This window comes from Octopus bimaculoides, chromosome 9, assembly GCF_046866305.1.
Source record: "Octopus bimaculoides isolate indiv1 chromosome 9, ASM4686630v1, whole genome shotgun sequence".
NCBI classification, from domain to species: domain Eukaryota; kingdom Metazoa; phylum Mollusca; class Cephalopoda; order Octopoda; family Octopodidae; genus Octopus; species Octopus bimaculoides.
The window spans coordinates 372,511-387,764 of record NC_142936.1 but is presented as its reverse complement, the minus strand read 5'-3'; the positions used below and the strand labels follow the sequence as shown (position 1 = coordinate 387,764).

The following is a 15,254-nucleotide window of genomic DNA, read 5'->3' as shown; positions in this document are numbered from 1 at the left end:
TACATATGAAGAGAATAATATAATTATGAGGCTAGTGATGCAAGGGGGACAAATGAGGAAATCCTCAATCACAAAATTTATTGGCTTCAAATTGAATTAACTTTAAGCTAAACAGTTATTTTAAACCTTCGCTTTTTAACCCTTGTTAAAATATAATGTCAAGCTTTATTTAAGCAAATATTTTAAACCTGGTAATCTTTGTTAAAATGGTCAGAGAACTTATGAAAACTTATTCACAGTCTGTTTACAACGTCAGAAACCCCCCCCCCCTCATTAGCTCGTCGCTCCACCCCTCTCTCTTTCTCTCTTTCTTTCTTTCCCCCTCAGTCTGTTCACAGGCGCGCGCGCACACACACACACACACACACACACACACACACACACACACACACACACACACACATACACACACACACACACACACACACACACACACACACACACAACATCTATCTTTTAAACCATTTAAAATGGTTTTGGACACAAGAACTTTCTCATTTCATGAAATCGGCAAAATAGGGAGTCTGTCGACCATTTAAAATAGCTTTGTTGTAATTAGGAGAAGTGACAAAATCTCGAGTTGAGGAGGGATTTCTCAACTTTCCTTTGTTTCAGTCATTTGACTGCGGCCATGCTGGGGCACAGCTTTCAAGAATTTTTTTTACTGAATAACTCGACTCCAGTACTTTTTTTTGTAAACCTGGTATTAATTCTATCAATTCCTTTTACCGAACTGCTAAGTTACGGGGACGTAAACGCAGCAACAACAGTTGTCAAGTGGTGGTGGGGGAAAACACGCGCGCGCGTGTATATATATATATATATATATATATATATATATATATATATATATATATATAAAAGTAAATGAGTATATGCATATATACGTACAGGTATGTGCATACCGACATCCACCTGTATGTAAAGGTGCATATCTGGGTACAGGACATTGCAAACAAACGTAGACGAGAACACACGAGCCACATAGAGAACATTCTACTTCATCAGCTACCCACGTTTTAACACCGGCGTATATATATATATATACGACGGGCTTCTTTCAATTTCCCTTTATCAAATCCATTTACAAGTCTTCGTTTGGTTAGCTCGAGGCTATGGTGGTAGACATTTACCCAAAGTGGCGATGCAGTGAGATTGAACCTGGGACCATGTAGTTAGGTTCAATCCTTTTTACAATACCTTTTTCCATACGCCTAGTTGACATGTAACTAATAAATCTCCTTCTGTGTTTCATCATTTCAAACACGAAAGAAATTATTTCCAAAAACCTGTCATAGCCACATTTTACAAAGTTACTTCCCTTGGGCCATATTCGTTTTTAATTTCAAATTTTTTTTTTTCCTTTTTTTTTAAACAAAATACAATTTATATTTCATGAAAAAGGCAACCAAAGTCGCCAAGTTCGTTTTGCTAGAATTTATGAAATACATTCTACGAAATATATTTTATGTTCAATTTGAATAGTTTTAGATGTGTAAATTTAAACTATTTCTAAACAAAAATTTGCTTATACAAAATTTCTGCTCAGCATTTGATTAACATAACTAATAAATTTATTTCTGTTTGACAGATATTAAATATTTTCCTAATTCACATTACTATTCTCCTCAACTCTATATTTATGGTTAACAGCTAATTTCCCTTTTTGATCAGCAAACATTAACTTCAGTCTTTTTCTTCATCAAGCTATCATTTTCTTGGTGGATGAGAAAGAATTCTCTAACGAAAATATTTTTATGAAAGAATATATCAGCAGAAATATTTAGTTTATCTAAGAAAGGTGAATAGGTTTATACATATATGCATATACACACCTCCTCCCTTCTGATCCAAGTTTTGAGTGAAATTAGGAAAAAAGCAAACTGGAAAGAGAGAAAAAAAGAAGAAAAAAAAAAACCCCATAGAAAGGAAAACTTGGCAGTTGAAGCTGCAAAGTTAGGATTTCAGCAAAAAGTTTTGTCCAATATTCTGTTGAAAGGGACAATATATATGGACATCTTATGGACTGGAAATAAAAAGATTAATTAATAAATACTATTGAACCTTGGGAGGGGCATTATGCCAGTAATAATAAACACACTCACTTAGATAAAGGTTCAGTCCTTTATCGTTAGTTAATGGGTTAGTTACTCTGTTAACCAATTTATCAATCAGCCATGTTTTACTAGTTTTTCAAACTCATATGTTAAACACTTTGGTCAAACAGTTAATCGTTCAAATGTTCAAATACAAACTAATTAATAAGTATTTTAATTTCGATATTCTGTTTCCTTTTATGAATTTTGTTTCATTTATTACTTCTAAAACAAAACATGATCTCACTTGTTTCTGAATATCCAAAGCTGGTTGAATGGTTTCACAGTTGTTGAGAAAACAGTTTGTTTGTTGAAGTGGAGTAAGATACTTCACCTGTAAAATAGTTTTGAAGAAGAGAGAAGGGCAAGCGCTTAAGTGGGCCTTAAATCATGTTAGATACTGTTTTCATTATGTATATATCATCATCATCATCACACATATATATATATGTATATATATATATATATATGTATATATATATATATATATTTATCATCATATATTTGTCTACATCTCTAGGATTAAATAATAAAATAATTTTTTTTTTTTTTTAGAAATTAAATAAGATAATAATGCTTTTGAAGTTTCGATGGTCTTCTTTCTTTGTATGTGTGTGTGTGTGTGTGTGTGTGTGTGTGTAAAATTTTGTTTTATATCAGAAAATGTCCTGATGTTTAAAAAAACAACATAGCTTATCTTATGATTCAGTTTCTGAGAGTTTGAAAGTCTATTAAATAATTTGTGGCTTTTCCAACCAATCATTATACTTCAAATATAGTTAACAGGCAATTTAAACATTGAAATGATCAATGTTTTTGTCAGTATCTTTTCTCTTCTCTCTTTTCTAGAGAAGTATAATTCATGTTTTTAAGTTGTAGTGTACCATATACAGGGTACCATATACAGAGTACCATATACAGGGTACCATATACAGGGTACCATATACAGGGTACCATATATAGCTAGTAGAGGTTTTGGTTCTGTTTCTTTAGTGTTGTTATCAAAGTTATTTGTATTCTTCACATATTTTTTGCAAATAATCCATCAGTATGATGGATGTTTTATTTGACTTGTCCTCCAGCTATCCTTTCAAATGCTTCTTGAGGAGATGATTGAAAATCTTGTGACTGCATTTATGAGCAACAGAAACTCATGTCTGGGTCTGTTGGTTGTCTCTTCATTTATGTAAAAGCATTAGAATATTGTTGTTTGGGAGGAAAGTGTTTTAGTCTGCTCGAAAGAATTGCACTGCCTCCTCCTCCATCACCCTTGCCAGTAAAATGGGGAACATGGAGATGGAAGATACTGTTATGGGTTTTCAAAGACTGAGATATGTGCTTGGGGAAGGAGGGAGGGAGAGAGAGATTGAAGAATTTGTGAGGAGAAAGGCTGGCTTTGGAGATTAAAGGAAGGGACAGAAGGGGTTTCATACTTGAGATGTATGTGGAGATAGTTTCAAGTCTGTTGGAATTGTTAGTTTTGAAAGAGTTTTATATCTGTGCTGTGTGAATTTCGATGGCAAATGGGCAGCAAATGCAGAGGTTTTGTCTGGAGGAACATTGTTTCCAGAATTGTCATGTTTGAAAAGTGGAGGAAAGAAGGATTCTGCAAAGTAGGAATTCTTTTAGCAAGGAACTGAAACAATAAGCTGTTGTTTAGGGATTTGGAGAACTTTTAGAGTGTAAATGCATGGAAACATTCTTTATATTTTGGATGAAGATCTGTCTGTCATGAGAGTTGTAGGGGTTGGCAATTTTCTGAGCTTTGTGGCTGTGTTTTTTTTTTTCTTTCTTTTACATGACATGCTGCAGTGCACTGAAACCATTGCAGGGGGTAGAGTGGGGGTGGAAATTGAGGTTCTGAGTTTTGGCTGTGGGTGTTGGATGGAGAGAGAGACATAACTAATATCCCCATTCCGTACCATTAGTTGTCTCTGATGGGTGAGGTTAAAGTGCTGAGACTTGTACAGCTCCAACCAGTCAACGAGCTTCAAGTGCTGTGGGGACCTTTTGCTTTGCATGTGGATGTGTAATAAGTAGTCAAGGCAGGGAAATGATTGCATAATCCAACAAGTGATGGTGATGGTTTGGTAGTGGCTGGGTTTGAGAGTGTGAAAGATTTCAAGTGGGGTTTGGAGTGTTTGTATGTCTGTGTGTCAGTCAGGGATGTCTTTAGTGAATGAAACTAATTATCGTAATAAGTTAAGGATTGTAAAATATTTAGTTTCTACTTTAAGGATTGCCAAATATCAGTTTCTTTAACTCCAGCTGTAGGTTGTATTTGGTTGTTGCTGCTGTGCCATAACTTTGCTGATCATTAAAATGCTATTCATTTGTCATAATAAGCACACATCTGTAATGTACAACAGGTTGTTTCCACAGATTTTCCTTTTATGAGTTGAATTATGGCAAAAAATACAATGGACTTTACTAGAGATAATTACAGCAAGTAAAGTTGGTGCTGAAATGTTGAAAATGCTACACAGAAAGGACTTAAAAACGTATAGCAGCAAAGCACTGCTGTTGCATCTGCTGGGCCCAAACTAAAGACATGTGAAAGTAATTCATATTCAAAGATCATTGATATTGTATTGTGTGACCCCCTTTGGTCATGAATGACCATGGGATTGCACCTAGAAAGTTACCCTCTGAGGCACACTCTTGAATAATCACTAATAGTAACTGGACCAGCTATTACTAATGGAGTTATTGACAGCCAGCAGTGTAGCAGCTATTACTCCCACTTACTTTTGCTAATGGTTGAATTATTCAATCTCTCCACCATTGTCATCAAAATTATAATTATTTTTGTTAACTTTAATTGACCCAACTTGGGGTCTTTGTGTCACTTGATGTATGGAAGGAGGAAGTCTTGCAGCCGTTGGTGGGCCATGGGTGTTGACAGGGTGGGTAACAGTGTTTGATTAGTTTGTCTTAAAAAACAGGACAAGCAGTGTTTGGATATTTGTAGAGAAGAGCAGTGTATCATATAATTGCTGATTGCAAAATAACAAGACTGACTGTGGTAGGGTGTCTGAGCAGCGAGGTTGGTAGTGGTATTGGTAAGCCTGTCACATTAAACATCTACTTTAAAGGGCTGAGATGCTGTAAGAAATAAACCCCTAAAATAAGAGCCAGAAATTTAGTAAGAACAGACACCTACTAAAAAAAAGACTCATTGAAGGCCCAAGTCCTCAAACTGAGTTTTGATCTATACAAATGACAGGGTTGGACCATTTGTCCAGATTGGTGGTGCCTTGAAAATAATTGCTGCCTGAGTCACTGCCATATCTGCTGATGAAGAAAGCCTTGATTCAAACACTGACTTAGACACAGATAGGATGAAATCATCATCATCATTAAACATCTGTTTTCCATGCTGGCATGAGTTGGTTGGTTTCACAGGGGCTGCATCAGGCTCCATTCTCTGTTCTGGCATGGTTTTTCTACAGCTGGATGCCCTTCCTAATGCCAACCACTTTACAGAGTGTACTTGGTGCTTTTTATGCATGGTACCAGCACCAGTGCTTTGCAGAAACGCTGATTGTTGTGCAGGGTGATTCAGCGGGGTCATTAGATGTAACGAGTGAAGTGTAATATGTTGATAATTTCTAGTTGTATTGAAATGAATTTACAAATCATACTTTATACATTCTACTGATTTTTTTTTTCATTTGTTACATAATTGCACAATTGTGATGAGTTGGCAAAAGACAAGTTTCTATTGTTGGATGACAAGTTTGTTTATATGGAGAATCATGTGTCCAGTTTTTATAGTTAGCCTGGCATTAAGTGTACGGAAGGAGGAAAGTAAAGGGTGAAAGACTTACAAAAAAGAAGTTTTGTGTGTGTGTGTGTGTGTGTGTGTGTGAAAACCAAATTTTGGCAAAGTTTCTTTGTGCCTGGCTGAAGGAAAGTGACTGAAAGTAACAAAAGTAAACTATGAAATGAGCAAGTAGACTGGCTGCTATTTCTGACAGCTTGTCCTGAATACATAACCTGTGTTAAATCCGAACCGGGTCACTGGAATTAGAGTTCAGTGGTATTATCTAGTTTCACCTCTGTCTAATCTAAGATGATGAAAAATTTGACAGCTTAAACAAATAACTACACAGTCTGAGAACAAAAGAAATGAACCTGAAGACTCAGGTTTCAATCCTTGGTCAGAAAACTGTTGTATAACTCCTATTGGCAAATGCAAATTAAAAAAACACATCTTATTAATTTTCTTCATCAAGATCATAATCTTCCGAGTTCATCATCATCATCATCATCGTTTAACGTCCGCTTTCCATGCTAGCATGGGTTGGACGATTTGACTGAGGACTGGTGAAACCGGATGGCAACACCAGGCTCCAGTCTGATTTGGCAGAGTTTCTACAGCTGGATGCCCTTCCTAACGCCAACCACTCAGAGAGTGTAGTGGGTGCTTTTACGTGTCACCCGCACGAAAACGGCCACGCTCGAAATGGTGTCTTTTATGTGCCACCCGCACAAGCCAGTCCAGGGGCACTGGCAACGATCTCGCTCGAAAATCCTACAGGAGCCAGTCAGGCGGTACTGGCAACGGCCACGCTCAAAATGGTGCATCTCATGTGCCACCCGCACAAGAACCAGTCCAGGGGCACTGGCAACGATCTTACTTGGCTTGCCGGGTCTTCTCACGCACAGCCCATTTCCAAAGGTCTCGGTCCGTAGTCATCGCCTCGGTGAGGCCCAATGTACGAAGGTCTTGCCTCACCACCTCAGCCCAGGTCTTCCTGGGCCTACCTCTTCCACGGGTTCCCTCAACTGTTAGGGTTGAGTTATACATTAATATATAAGGAATCGGTTTGCACCATTTATCTATTAAATGCTGCCTTACCAAAAGTCAATGAACACCTATTTATAAAATGGTCGATCTTTGGTTCTGTTTTATTCTCTCCCGCCCCCCCCCACTCTGTTTTAGACAGAGGAAGTTTATTATTTAGTTAGTGGTGTATTTAAGGTCAACATACTTTATTGAGTTCAGGGCATGAAATATGTTGGTCTGTATGTGTGTGTGTGTGTGTGTGTGCACATGTGTGTGTGTATGTATATGTGTATGGATGCATGTATATTATATGTATACATGTGTGTGTGTGTGTGTGTATATATATATATATATATATATATATATATATATATATATATATATATAGATATATATATACTAGCTGAATAGCCTGTCGCTGCCAGGCAATTTTTACAATAGAATGTCTTATATAAATTTCTGTTGATTCCATGTCAGACCATGACTTCCCCGACAGATAGACCTCTTGATCAGGACAGATTTGTGAAAATTTCGCCCAAAAAACTTCATTGAGGATTTTTTCATTGAGGAATTATTTACATGTCTCTTCAACCATTTCACATGACTTTATTCATCAAAACTTATTATAACTTGAGAAATCCTTACAACTTTAGTCATCATAATGCTTTGCGTTCATTTGTTTAATAGAAATTCTTCCTAATGATTTTGCTTTCATTCTGTGATAGAAAGCTATCATGCAGAGAATGCCAGCTTCCAAAACCTATTTTCTGATTAGGTAAAATAGATTAAACTTTAAACCTCAGCAACATTTTTCTGTAATTTTTCTAGAACAAATAAATAAAAAGACAGACAGTTATAGGATGTGGGGCATGCACACACACACACATCCAAGTATACACACAGGTAAATCACAGGTTTAAAATGGTGTGTAGTAGACATATGTATGTATATATATATGTGTGTATGTGTCTGTGTGTGAGTGTTTCTTTGTGGTGGACAGTAGAAAAGCCACCTGCCCCCTCTCTCCATAAAGCTATGTATTCCTCACACCCACCTTTCTTTCCCTTCCTTGGCATTTTAAAAGTTAGTGATGTGTATGTTCATGTGTAGTGTACGTGTGTGCATGTATCTATGTATTTACAAAAGTATGTATGCAGTCTCATGTGTATATGACAGCTGTATTAACATAACATCCCATTGCCACTCCATATTTGTCGCTTACACAATGCTGTTCTCCCCTTTCCTGATATCAGTCACATTCACCTCTGCTACTACATTCCTCAGAATAATACTCTTTGCACCCTTCTCATTTTATCATATAATTCGCCGTTCCCCCCTAGGGGGCCCATTATCGATTTTTATTGAAATTTAGTTAGCCTATTATCGAACTGGATGTTAGTTTAACAGGTATGCAAAGTTTCATGAAGATTGGTTCCCTGGTTTAGGCAGTAAGATGGTAACAGTCAGACATAAATTGCCATTTATATATAAGATATCTATATGTGAGTGTGTTTGTGTATGTACACACATACACACACACACACACGTAGCACTGATAACAATGTGACTCTCCCTGAAAAACTTCCAAAATTTTAGTCCAAGACTGACAATTGTTTTTTTTGTTTTGTTTTGAATGACTATATTTTAATGAACACAACATTGTTTACTGGGTTATACTTAAAAATATTGTTAGATGCAAATAGTATTTAAAACTGAATTTAGAAATTCTTTGTTAGTTTTCTGCTCTCCATTTTCACATTGTTGTGGAGTTAAAGTCACCCATAAAATAACTGCTTTCATTGTTTATGGTTGTTCTAGTTAGAAGTGAAAATGTTATCAAGGCGTTCTGTGAAATGGTCTTTATATGAACTCAGGTTTCCTGTTGTTTCCTTGACACTAAAGACATCAAAGTACTGGCATCTATTGTTGCTATCTGACAAAACCCTTACAAAATGCATTACTAGCTCTGTTTGTGTCTTCTGGAAGTCTATGCGAAAAAAAAAAAACAGTGATACCTCGCAGTATGAGTTTAATCCGTTCCATGACTGAGCTCATCACATGATTTACTCATTTTACAAATCCATTTTACCCATTGGAATTAACTAAAATATAATTAATCCCCCCCCCCCCAACCACTCAAAAATAATTTTTTATGAGTTTTAAAACAGAAAAGGTGTAGTTACAAGTATGTAAGAGAATGCAAAGGAAATATGTAAACTCCCTCACCCATGGATCTCTCACCCTCCTCATATTCTATTCCTGCCCCTCTCTCTCTTCCCCATTCACTCTTCTAGTCTACCAAACACCATCCCTTCCCTCTCATCTTTCTCCTGTCTACTCTTTCATCATTATTATTCTGCTGTTCCACACTGTCAGCCACCTTCCCCTCTTCCCTCACTCCAGGTCCTACTGCTTCACTCATTTCTACCCAAATCATGCATTGAAGATCCACTCAGATACCTCATCGCCATAATTTATTTCTGTCCTTTCTTGACCCCCCACAGGAGTCACCTTCACTGGGAAAATAAATCATATTTATAACTGGGGGAAATAAATCTGTATTTATAACTGACTCATAAAGTAAATGTTTATTTTGTTGTTCCATGGCAGGGTTTACTTTTGATTACAAAAATGACAACTGTTCAGCTATCCAAACAAATTGCTGACATGAATAAGAATAAAAGAACAATGGATTTAGTTTTGTCTTAGTGCTGGATAAATCATACATCTCTCATGTTTTCTATGTTCAGGCATTTTATGTTCAGGTTTGCAAGTACAAGTTTCTCTGTATGTTACATCACAATTCTTTTCCCACAGTTTCACTGGAACTTTGAAACGAGTTGTTTTTAAAAATTTAAACTGTTTTTTTTTTCTTTTATTTCTTTCTCTTGTAAGTGGTCTGACTAATCCTGTTGTACTAGCTTTCAACAGGTTTAATCTTTCACCTTACTGGTTCCTTTGCACAATCAATGAATGACTTACATCTCAAATATTACATTCTTTAGGTCAATATCTTTGATTTATCTTCTACTTGTTCAGAAAGTTTGATGACCAAAATTTTAAACATGGTGACATGGCAAAAGAAGTCTTCTTCAATAATCTAAGTCTGGGTTGTTCTTATACTTGCCAGAAGGCGGCGAGCTGGCAGAACCGTTAGCACGCCGGGCGAAATGCTTAGCGGTATTTCGTCTGCCGCTACGTTCTGAGTTCAAATTCCGGCGAGGTCGACTTTGCCTTTCATCCTTTCGGGGTCGATTAAATAAGTACCAGTTACGCACTGGGGTCGATAAAATCGACTTAATCCGTTTGTCTGTCCTTGTTTGTCCCCTCTGTGTGTAGCCCCTTGTGGGTAGTAAAGAAATAATACTTGCCAAAGGGCAGCCTCAAGGGTAGCATGGGTTGGATAGGTCTGTAATAGTTCTCCTCAGGTTTTTTGTGAGGTCCAGTATTTTCAGTTTTCCTCTAATTACCTCTTAACAAGTTTGTCAGCTAATCTCTACAGGTATTTTTCTACAGCCAGGTGAAGACACATTTCAATTCAAATTGTTTACAATGGCAAAATCAATAGCTACCATCCAATCTAGTTTTTCTTTGCCACTGAAGTCCTCTTTTTCTTATATACAGTTCTTAATTTTAATTTCTTAGCAATTTTCTATTTAACACAAATGATATTTTAAAGATTGTTTTCTTTCTTTTTCTTTTTCCTTTTTACAAATTACCTTATCACTAATTATGTCTAATGAACGCACAATAACAACTCTGCTACATGTGTATTATTAAACTGTGTTGATCACCATTGAAATGAAGAAACCTTTATTTAGTTGCTTGATCTGTTAGAAATAGCAACCAAATTTCCTTCAAATTACATCTTATTGTTTTAAAAGAATTATATTGGATAATATGGTTTGCAGTGTCTGCCAAAATAACCAGCTGGCTTCACCTGGAATGCCTTGGCTCCTGGGTCAGGTCAATCAAGCTAAACAACAACAACACCTGTCACTCTAATTAAGTTTAGTGATTTTCTGTCTTCGCAATCACTCTCACATACAACAGGCGTCTGCATTTGCTCTTCAGTACACTGTTCTCCCTGACAACATAATTGTGCTGCACATTTGTTCCTAATGTGACACTTTATTGATTTTTTATAGATGCAATGACATGGTGTGTTTATGATGATGGCATACACCTACAATAGCAAGTTCAAAACTTGAGTTGTCTGTTATTATAGTTTTCCATTGTTAAGCACGTAAAACACACCATTTCGAGAGTGGCTGTTGCCAGTTCTGCCTGACTGGCCCTCGTGCCAGTGGCACGTAAAACACCCACTACAGTCTCGGAGTGGTTGGCATTAGGAAGGTCATCCAGCTGTAGAAACTCTGCCAAATCAGATTGGAGCCTGGTGTTGCCTCCTGGTCCACCAGTCCTCAGTCAAATCGTCCAACCCATGCTAGCATGGAAAGCGGACGTTAAACGATGATGATGATGATGATCCAAGTGACACACACCATCAACTGTCTCCAGGATTGAACTCCTGTTTAAGAGCACCACATGTAAAATACATGCAATGCCACAACAGCATTTAGCAAAACAGCAATCGCACAGACTCAGTTGAATAGACACAGTGTAAAGACAGATTCAGAATTATAGAATACTCTAAATATATGTATAACATATAAATATATAATGGTGCTGGTGCCACGTAGAAGACACCCGGTCCACCCTGTAAAGTGGTTGGTGTTAGGAAGGGTATCCAGCCATAGAAACCATTCAACTGGAGCCTGGTGTGCACCCGAGCCTTACCAACTCCTGTCAAACTCTCAAACCCATTCCAGCATGAAAAGCAGATGTTAAATGATGCTGGTGATGATGATGGTGATTATGATGACGATCACAATAATGATGATGATGATGATATTATTCTAGTCATGAAAGATAACTCATATATGTTTGTGGCTTGTGAATTTCCTTTGTGATTCTACAGCCCCTACATTGTGTATTGCATCGCTGGTTAGGCTGTCATGAAGACCAGCATAATTTAGTTGGCAGAATGGTTGGAGATGACATATTAGTCACAGTGGTAGCTGGAGAACTGGTGATGCTGATCTGTTTGAAATATTACGATAGAGGATCACACCATTAACTGGAAGATCCACTGCAATCACTGAAGCTAGTGATGCTGGTCCTTTGATAACATCATCATGAGACATAAATGTCCTTTGCAAGAATATTTACAAGTTATTTGTCCCATTTATATTAATTTTAAATTTCTGCACAAAGCCAGTGTTTTTTTTTTATGTGGCGGGAGGGTGGGGGGATAAGTCAATTACACTGACCCCAGTGCTCAACTGGTACTTATTTTATCAATCCTGAAAAGATAAAAGACAGAGTCGACTTTGGGTGAATTTGAACTCAGAACATAAAGACACACGAAATGCTGCTGAACCTTTTGCCAAATGTGCTAAGGACTCTGCTAGTTTTACCCCTTATTTGTTCAGTTTAATGTCTTTTATCATGTTCACATTTAATCCAGGTTGGCTTTCTGCCATCATTATTACCAGACAGTGTGCATGACATGGTGATTTCAAATCAAGATAAAGAACGCATGACCTCGCAGGTGGGGCCCAGTTACAATTTTCTTCAGGTCAAATAGCCCATCCCACTCAAAAGGTCCCTGAATAAGGGTTGTTTAAGCATGTTGAATGAAATACTCATGTTTCCAGAAGTGAATTATCCAAACCCCAAAGAATTCCCCTCAACACATGGCTATGATGCTCCCCCACTACTTCTGCTCATGATCAGAGATGCACATATTGTCAGCCACCATGGGACATGCTCAACTGGTTAAGGTCAAACAACTGACAAGCAAATCTGTGGTATTGAGCAGAATATTTGCTGTAGCTCATCTTTTATACCAAGACAAAACAATTGACATGGTAACGCTTCCAACCAGTTAAGGTCAAAAGCCATGAGAGCCGCTGCCTCATGGGGCATTTATTATTATTATTAAGGCAGTGAGCTGCCAGAAATGTTCTTAGGCTGGACAAAATGCTTTGTGGCATTTCTTCTGGTTTTACATTCTGAGTTCAAATCCCAGCAAGATTGGCTTTGCTTTGCATCCTTTCAGGGTGGATAAAATAAGAAACAGTTGAGCTCAGGGGTTGATATAATCAACTCGTCCCCTCTCACCAAAATCCAGGCCTTGTGCCTTTAGTCATTGTTGTCTTCTTATATTGTATGCCTGCAACAACACATTGATGTCACTGCAATCAGAGTCTTCCTGATTCAGTGGGAGTTCTTCACTTGCCTTATCACTCTTGTCCAACCAACTCATACAGTACAAAAGAGATTATTATTATTATTATTATTAAGCAATGTCAAATAGATTCTTATAAACATGAAAATGATATGAAAATGTCTTTACATTGTTCTTTACAGATGAAACTGCTGAACCAACTGGCATAGTAACATTTTCTTGGAGTATAGATAATACAAAATTCTTTGTGGACAATGTCACAAGCGACAAGACACTTGCTCGTTGTAGACGGTCTTATATATTTAATACATCAGGGACTCATCAGATTCGTAAGTATTGACAAAACCTTTCTGAAATGTTTTTTTTTGAAGATTTGTCTTTTCTATTGTTAATTGAATCCATTTCCAGATGCAAAAAGTTTTATAATACTTAACTGCTTTCTTCAACACAAACATTACGGTTACTGTGCTAATAATTACTGATATTATTACTGTAACTCTGCATGTTATATTCACTACTGTTAATATTACTACAGCCAGTTGAAAACGAGGCTTTGGAATGAAAACGAGGCTTTGGTATGAAAATGAATATATTGCAGACTGCAACACGTACAACAGAGCCGTTGACATTCTTACCTCACTATACGTGAAACCAAAGAATGTAAAGTATGCACATCACCAGTTATACACTTGCAAGCAGGAGAAGGGACAAAGTTTAGATCAATACCTCCAGAAGGGATTTCTTTAGGGTGTCCTTACCCCTCTACTTTGGTGTTCTTCTATCATGGCGACCAGAATAGAATTTGGTCACCATGGTCTTGGGAAGTTGATGAGTCTTTATCCTGGGGCTGTGTGCTGACTAGCATCTTCAGCTCTGTGTCTTCAGCATCGTTGTTTTGATGCAGGTGATCTTCACTTGTGCTGGGAGCTTGATGTTAATGACAAAGTCACTGCTTTTATCTATGACTGAGTGGAAAAGGTGTTAAATTAATAACTTGTGGGTCATAAGTGTATATCTGTTGTAATTTTGTTTCTGAGAAGAGAGATCTGTTTAGACCTTGGCCACACACATACACACACACACACATCAATATTTTTTTTTGCATTTGAATAAAAATATTCATCTAATAATAAATATGTCCATTATTATGCATGCCTTATCTACAATATTTGAAACTCTGATAAAACAATAAGCACTCTTTTATATAAATGTGTTTGTGCAGATGTGTGCACATGCATGTGCATGCACACACACACGCACACACACATGCAATACCCCTTGGAGACCATGCAAGTATTTCATGCTTATAGTTCCTATATCTCATTCATTACTGAATATGTTATAAAGTGGAAAAGAAAATGAGTCAATATTTTATTTCTCTTTTTTTCCCATACTACAGAACTATCCTTTATTGTTGTAATGTTAACAATTTTCTCATCGTTGTCTTTTATGAGAGTCTTTTTCTTTTTCTCTATTTTCCAAAGCCTTTTATTTAGTGTTGTTTTCGTTAATATGTAACCTTATACAAGACGAGATTTCTTGTAAATGTATTTCTCAAGTGCATTATCCAACTCCCTTCACACTTGCTTACCCTCCCACCTCCACTACTATATTCTTTTTCCAAATTGTTCTTTTGCTGCACTTGCAAAATTTTGCCAATAACAAAACAAATATTTCCTGTCTCGTTATTATTAACATTGATTTTCTTGTTTTATCTTTTTACAACATCTATAAAAACTTCCCTGTACTTGAAGACATAGCCATTCACTACATTCTTTATTTACTTAACATGGCTCACTAAATACCTCCAACAAAATTCAAGTTCATCTTACCGTTTTCTTCTAAGCCCTCCATTACTATCTTCACTTGTTCCTGTTGTATTTTTTGTAATTTTCATCTCATTTTCTCACCTAATTTTCTTATAAAAAAAAGAGAAAAAAAATCATTAAATTAGTAGCAAAAGTCTCTTTTTCTATGACTTTTTCTTCACTATCCACTCTTCATCTCTTATTCTTTTGTCTTTTCTGCTTGTTTTTCTTGTGGTCTTCCATCTTTCTTTGTTTCCTCTATTAATCCCCAATGTTGCAGTCTCTTTTAACGTTTTCTAATCAGT

At 36.8% G+C, this 15,254-nt stretch overlaps 1 protein-coding gene across 2 annotated transcripts in view; it reads left to right on the top strand.

Annotated features, from left to right (window-relative positions):
• The window catches only part of LOC106880231 (polycystin-1-like protein 1), a 247,369-nt gene that overhangs the window by 58,811 nt on the left and 173,304 nt on the right, over nucleotides 1-15,254 (top strand). For both annotated transcript variants that reach the window (XM_089356923.1, XM_089356922.1), the window contains exon 5: nucleotides 13,324-13,470. In XM_089356923.1, the coding sequence (XP_089213049.1) occupies nucleotides 13,324-13,470 (147 nt within the window). The remainder of the gene's footprint in view (nucleotides 1-13,323; nucleotides 13,471-15,254) is intronic.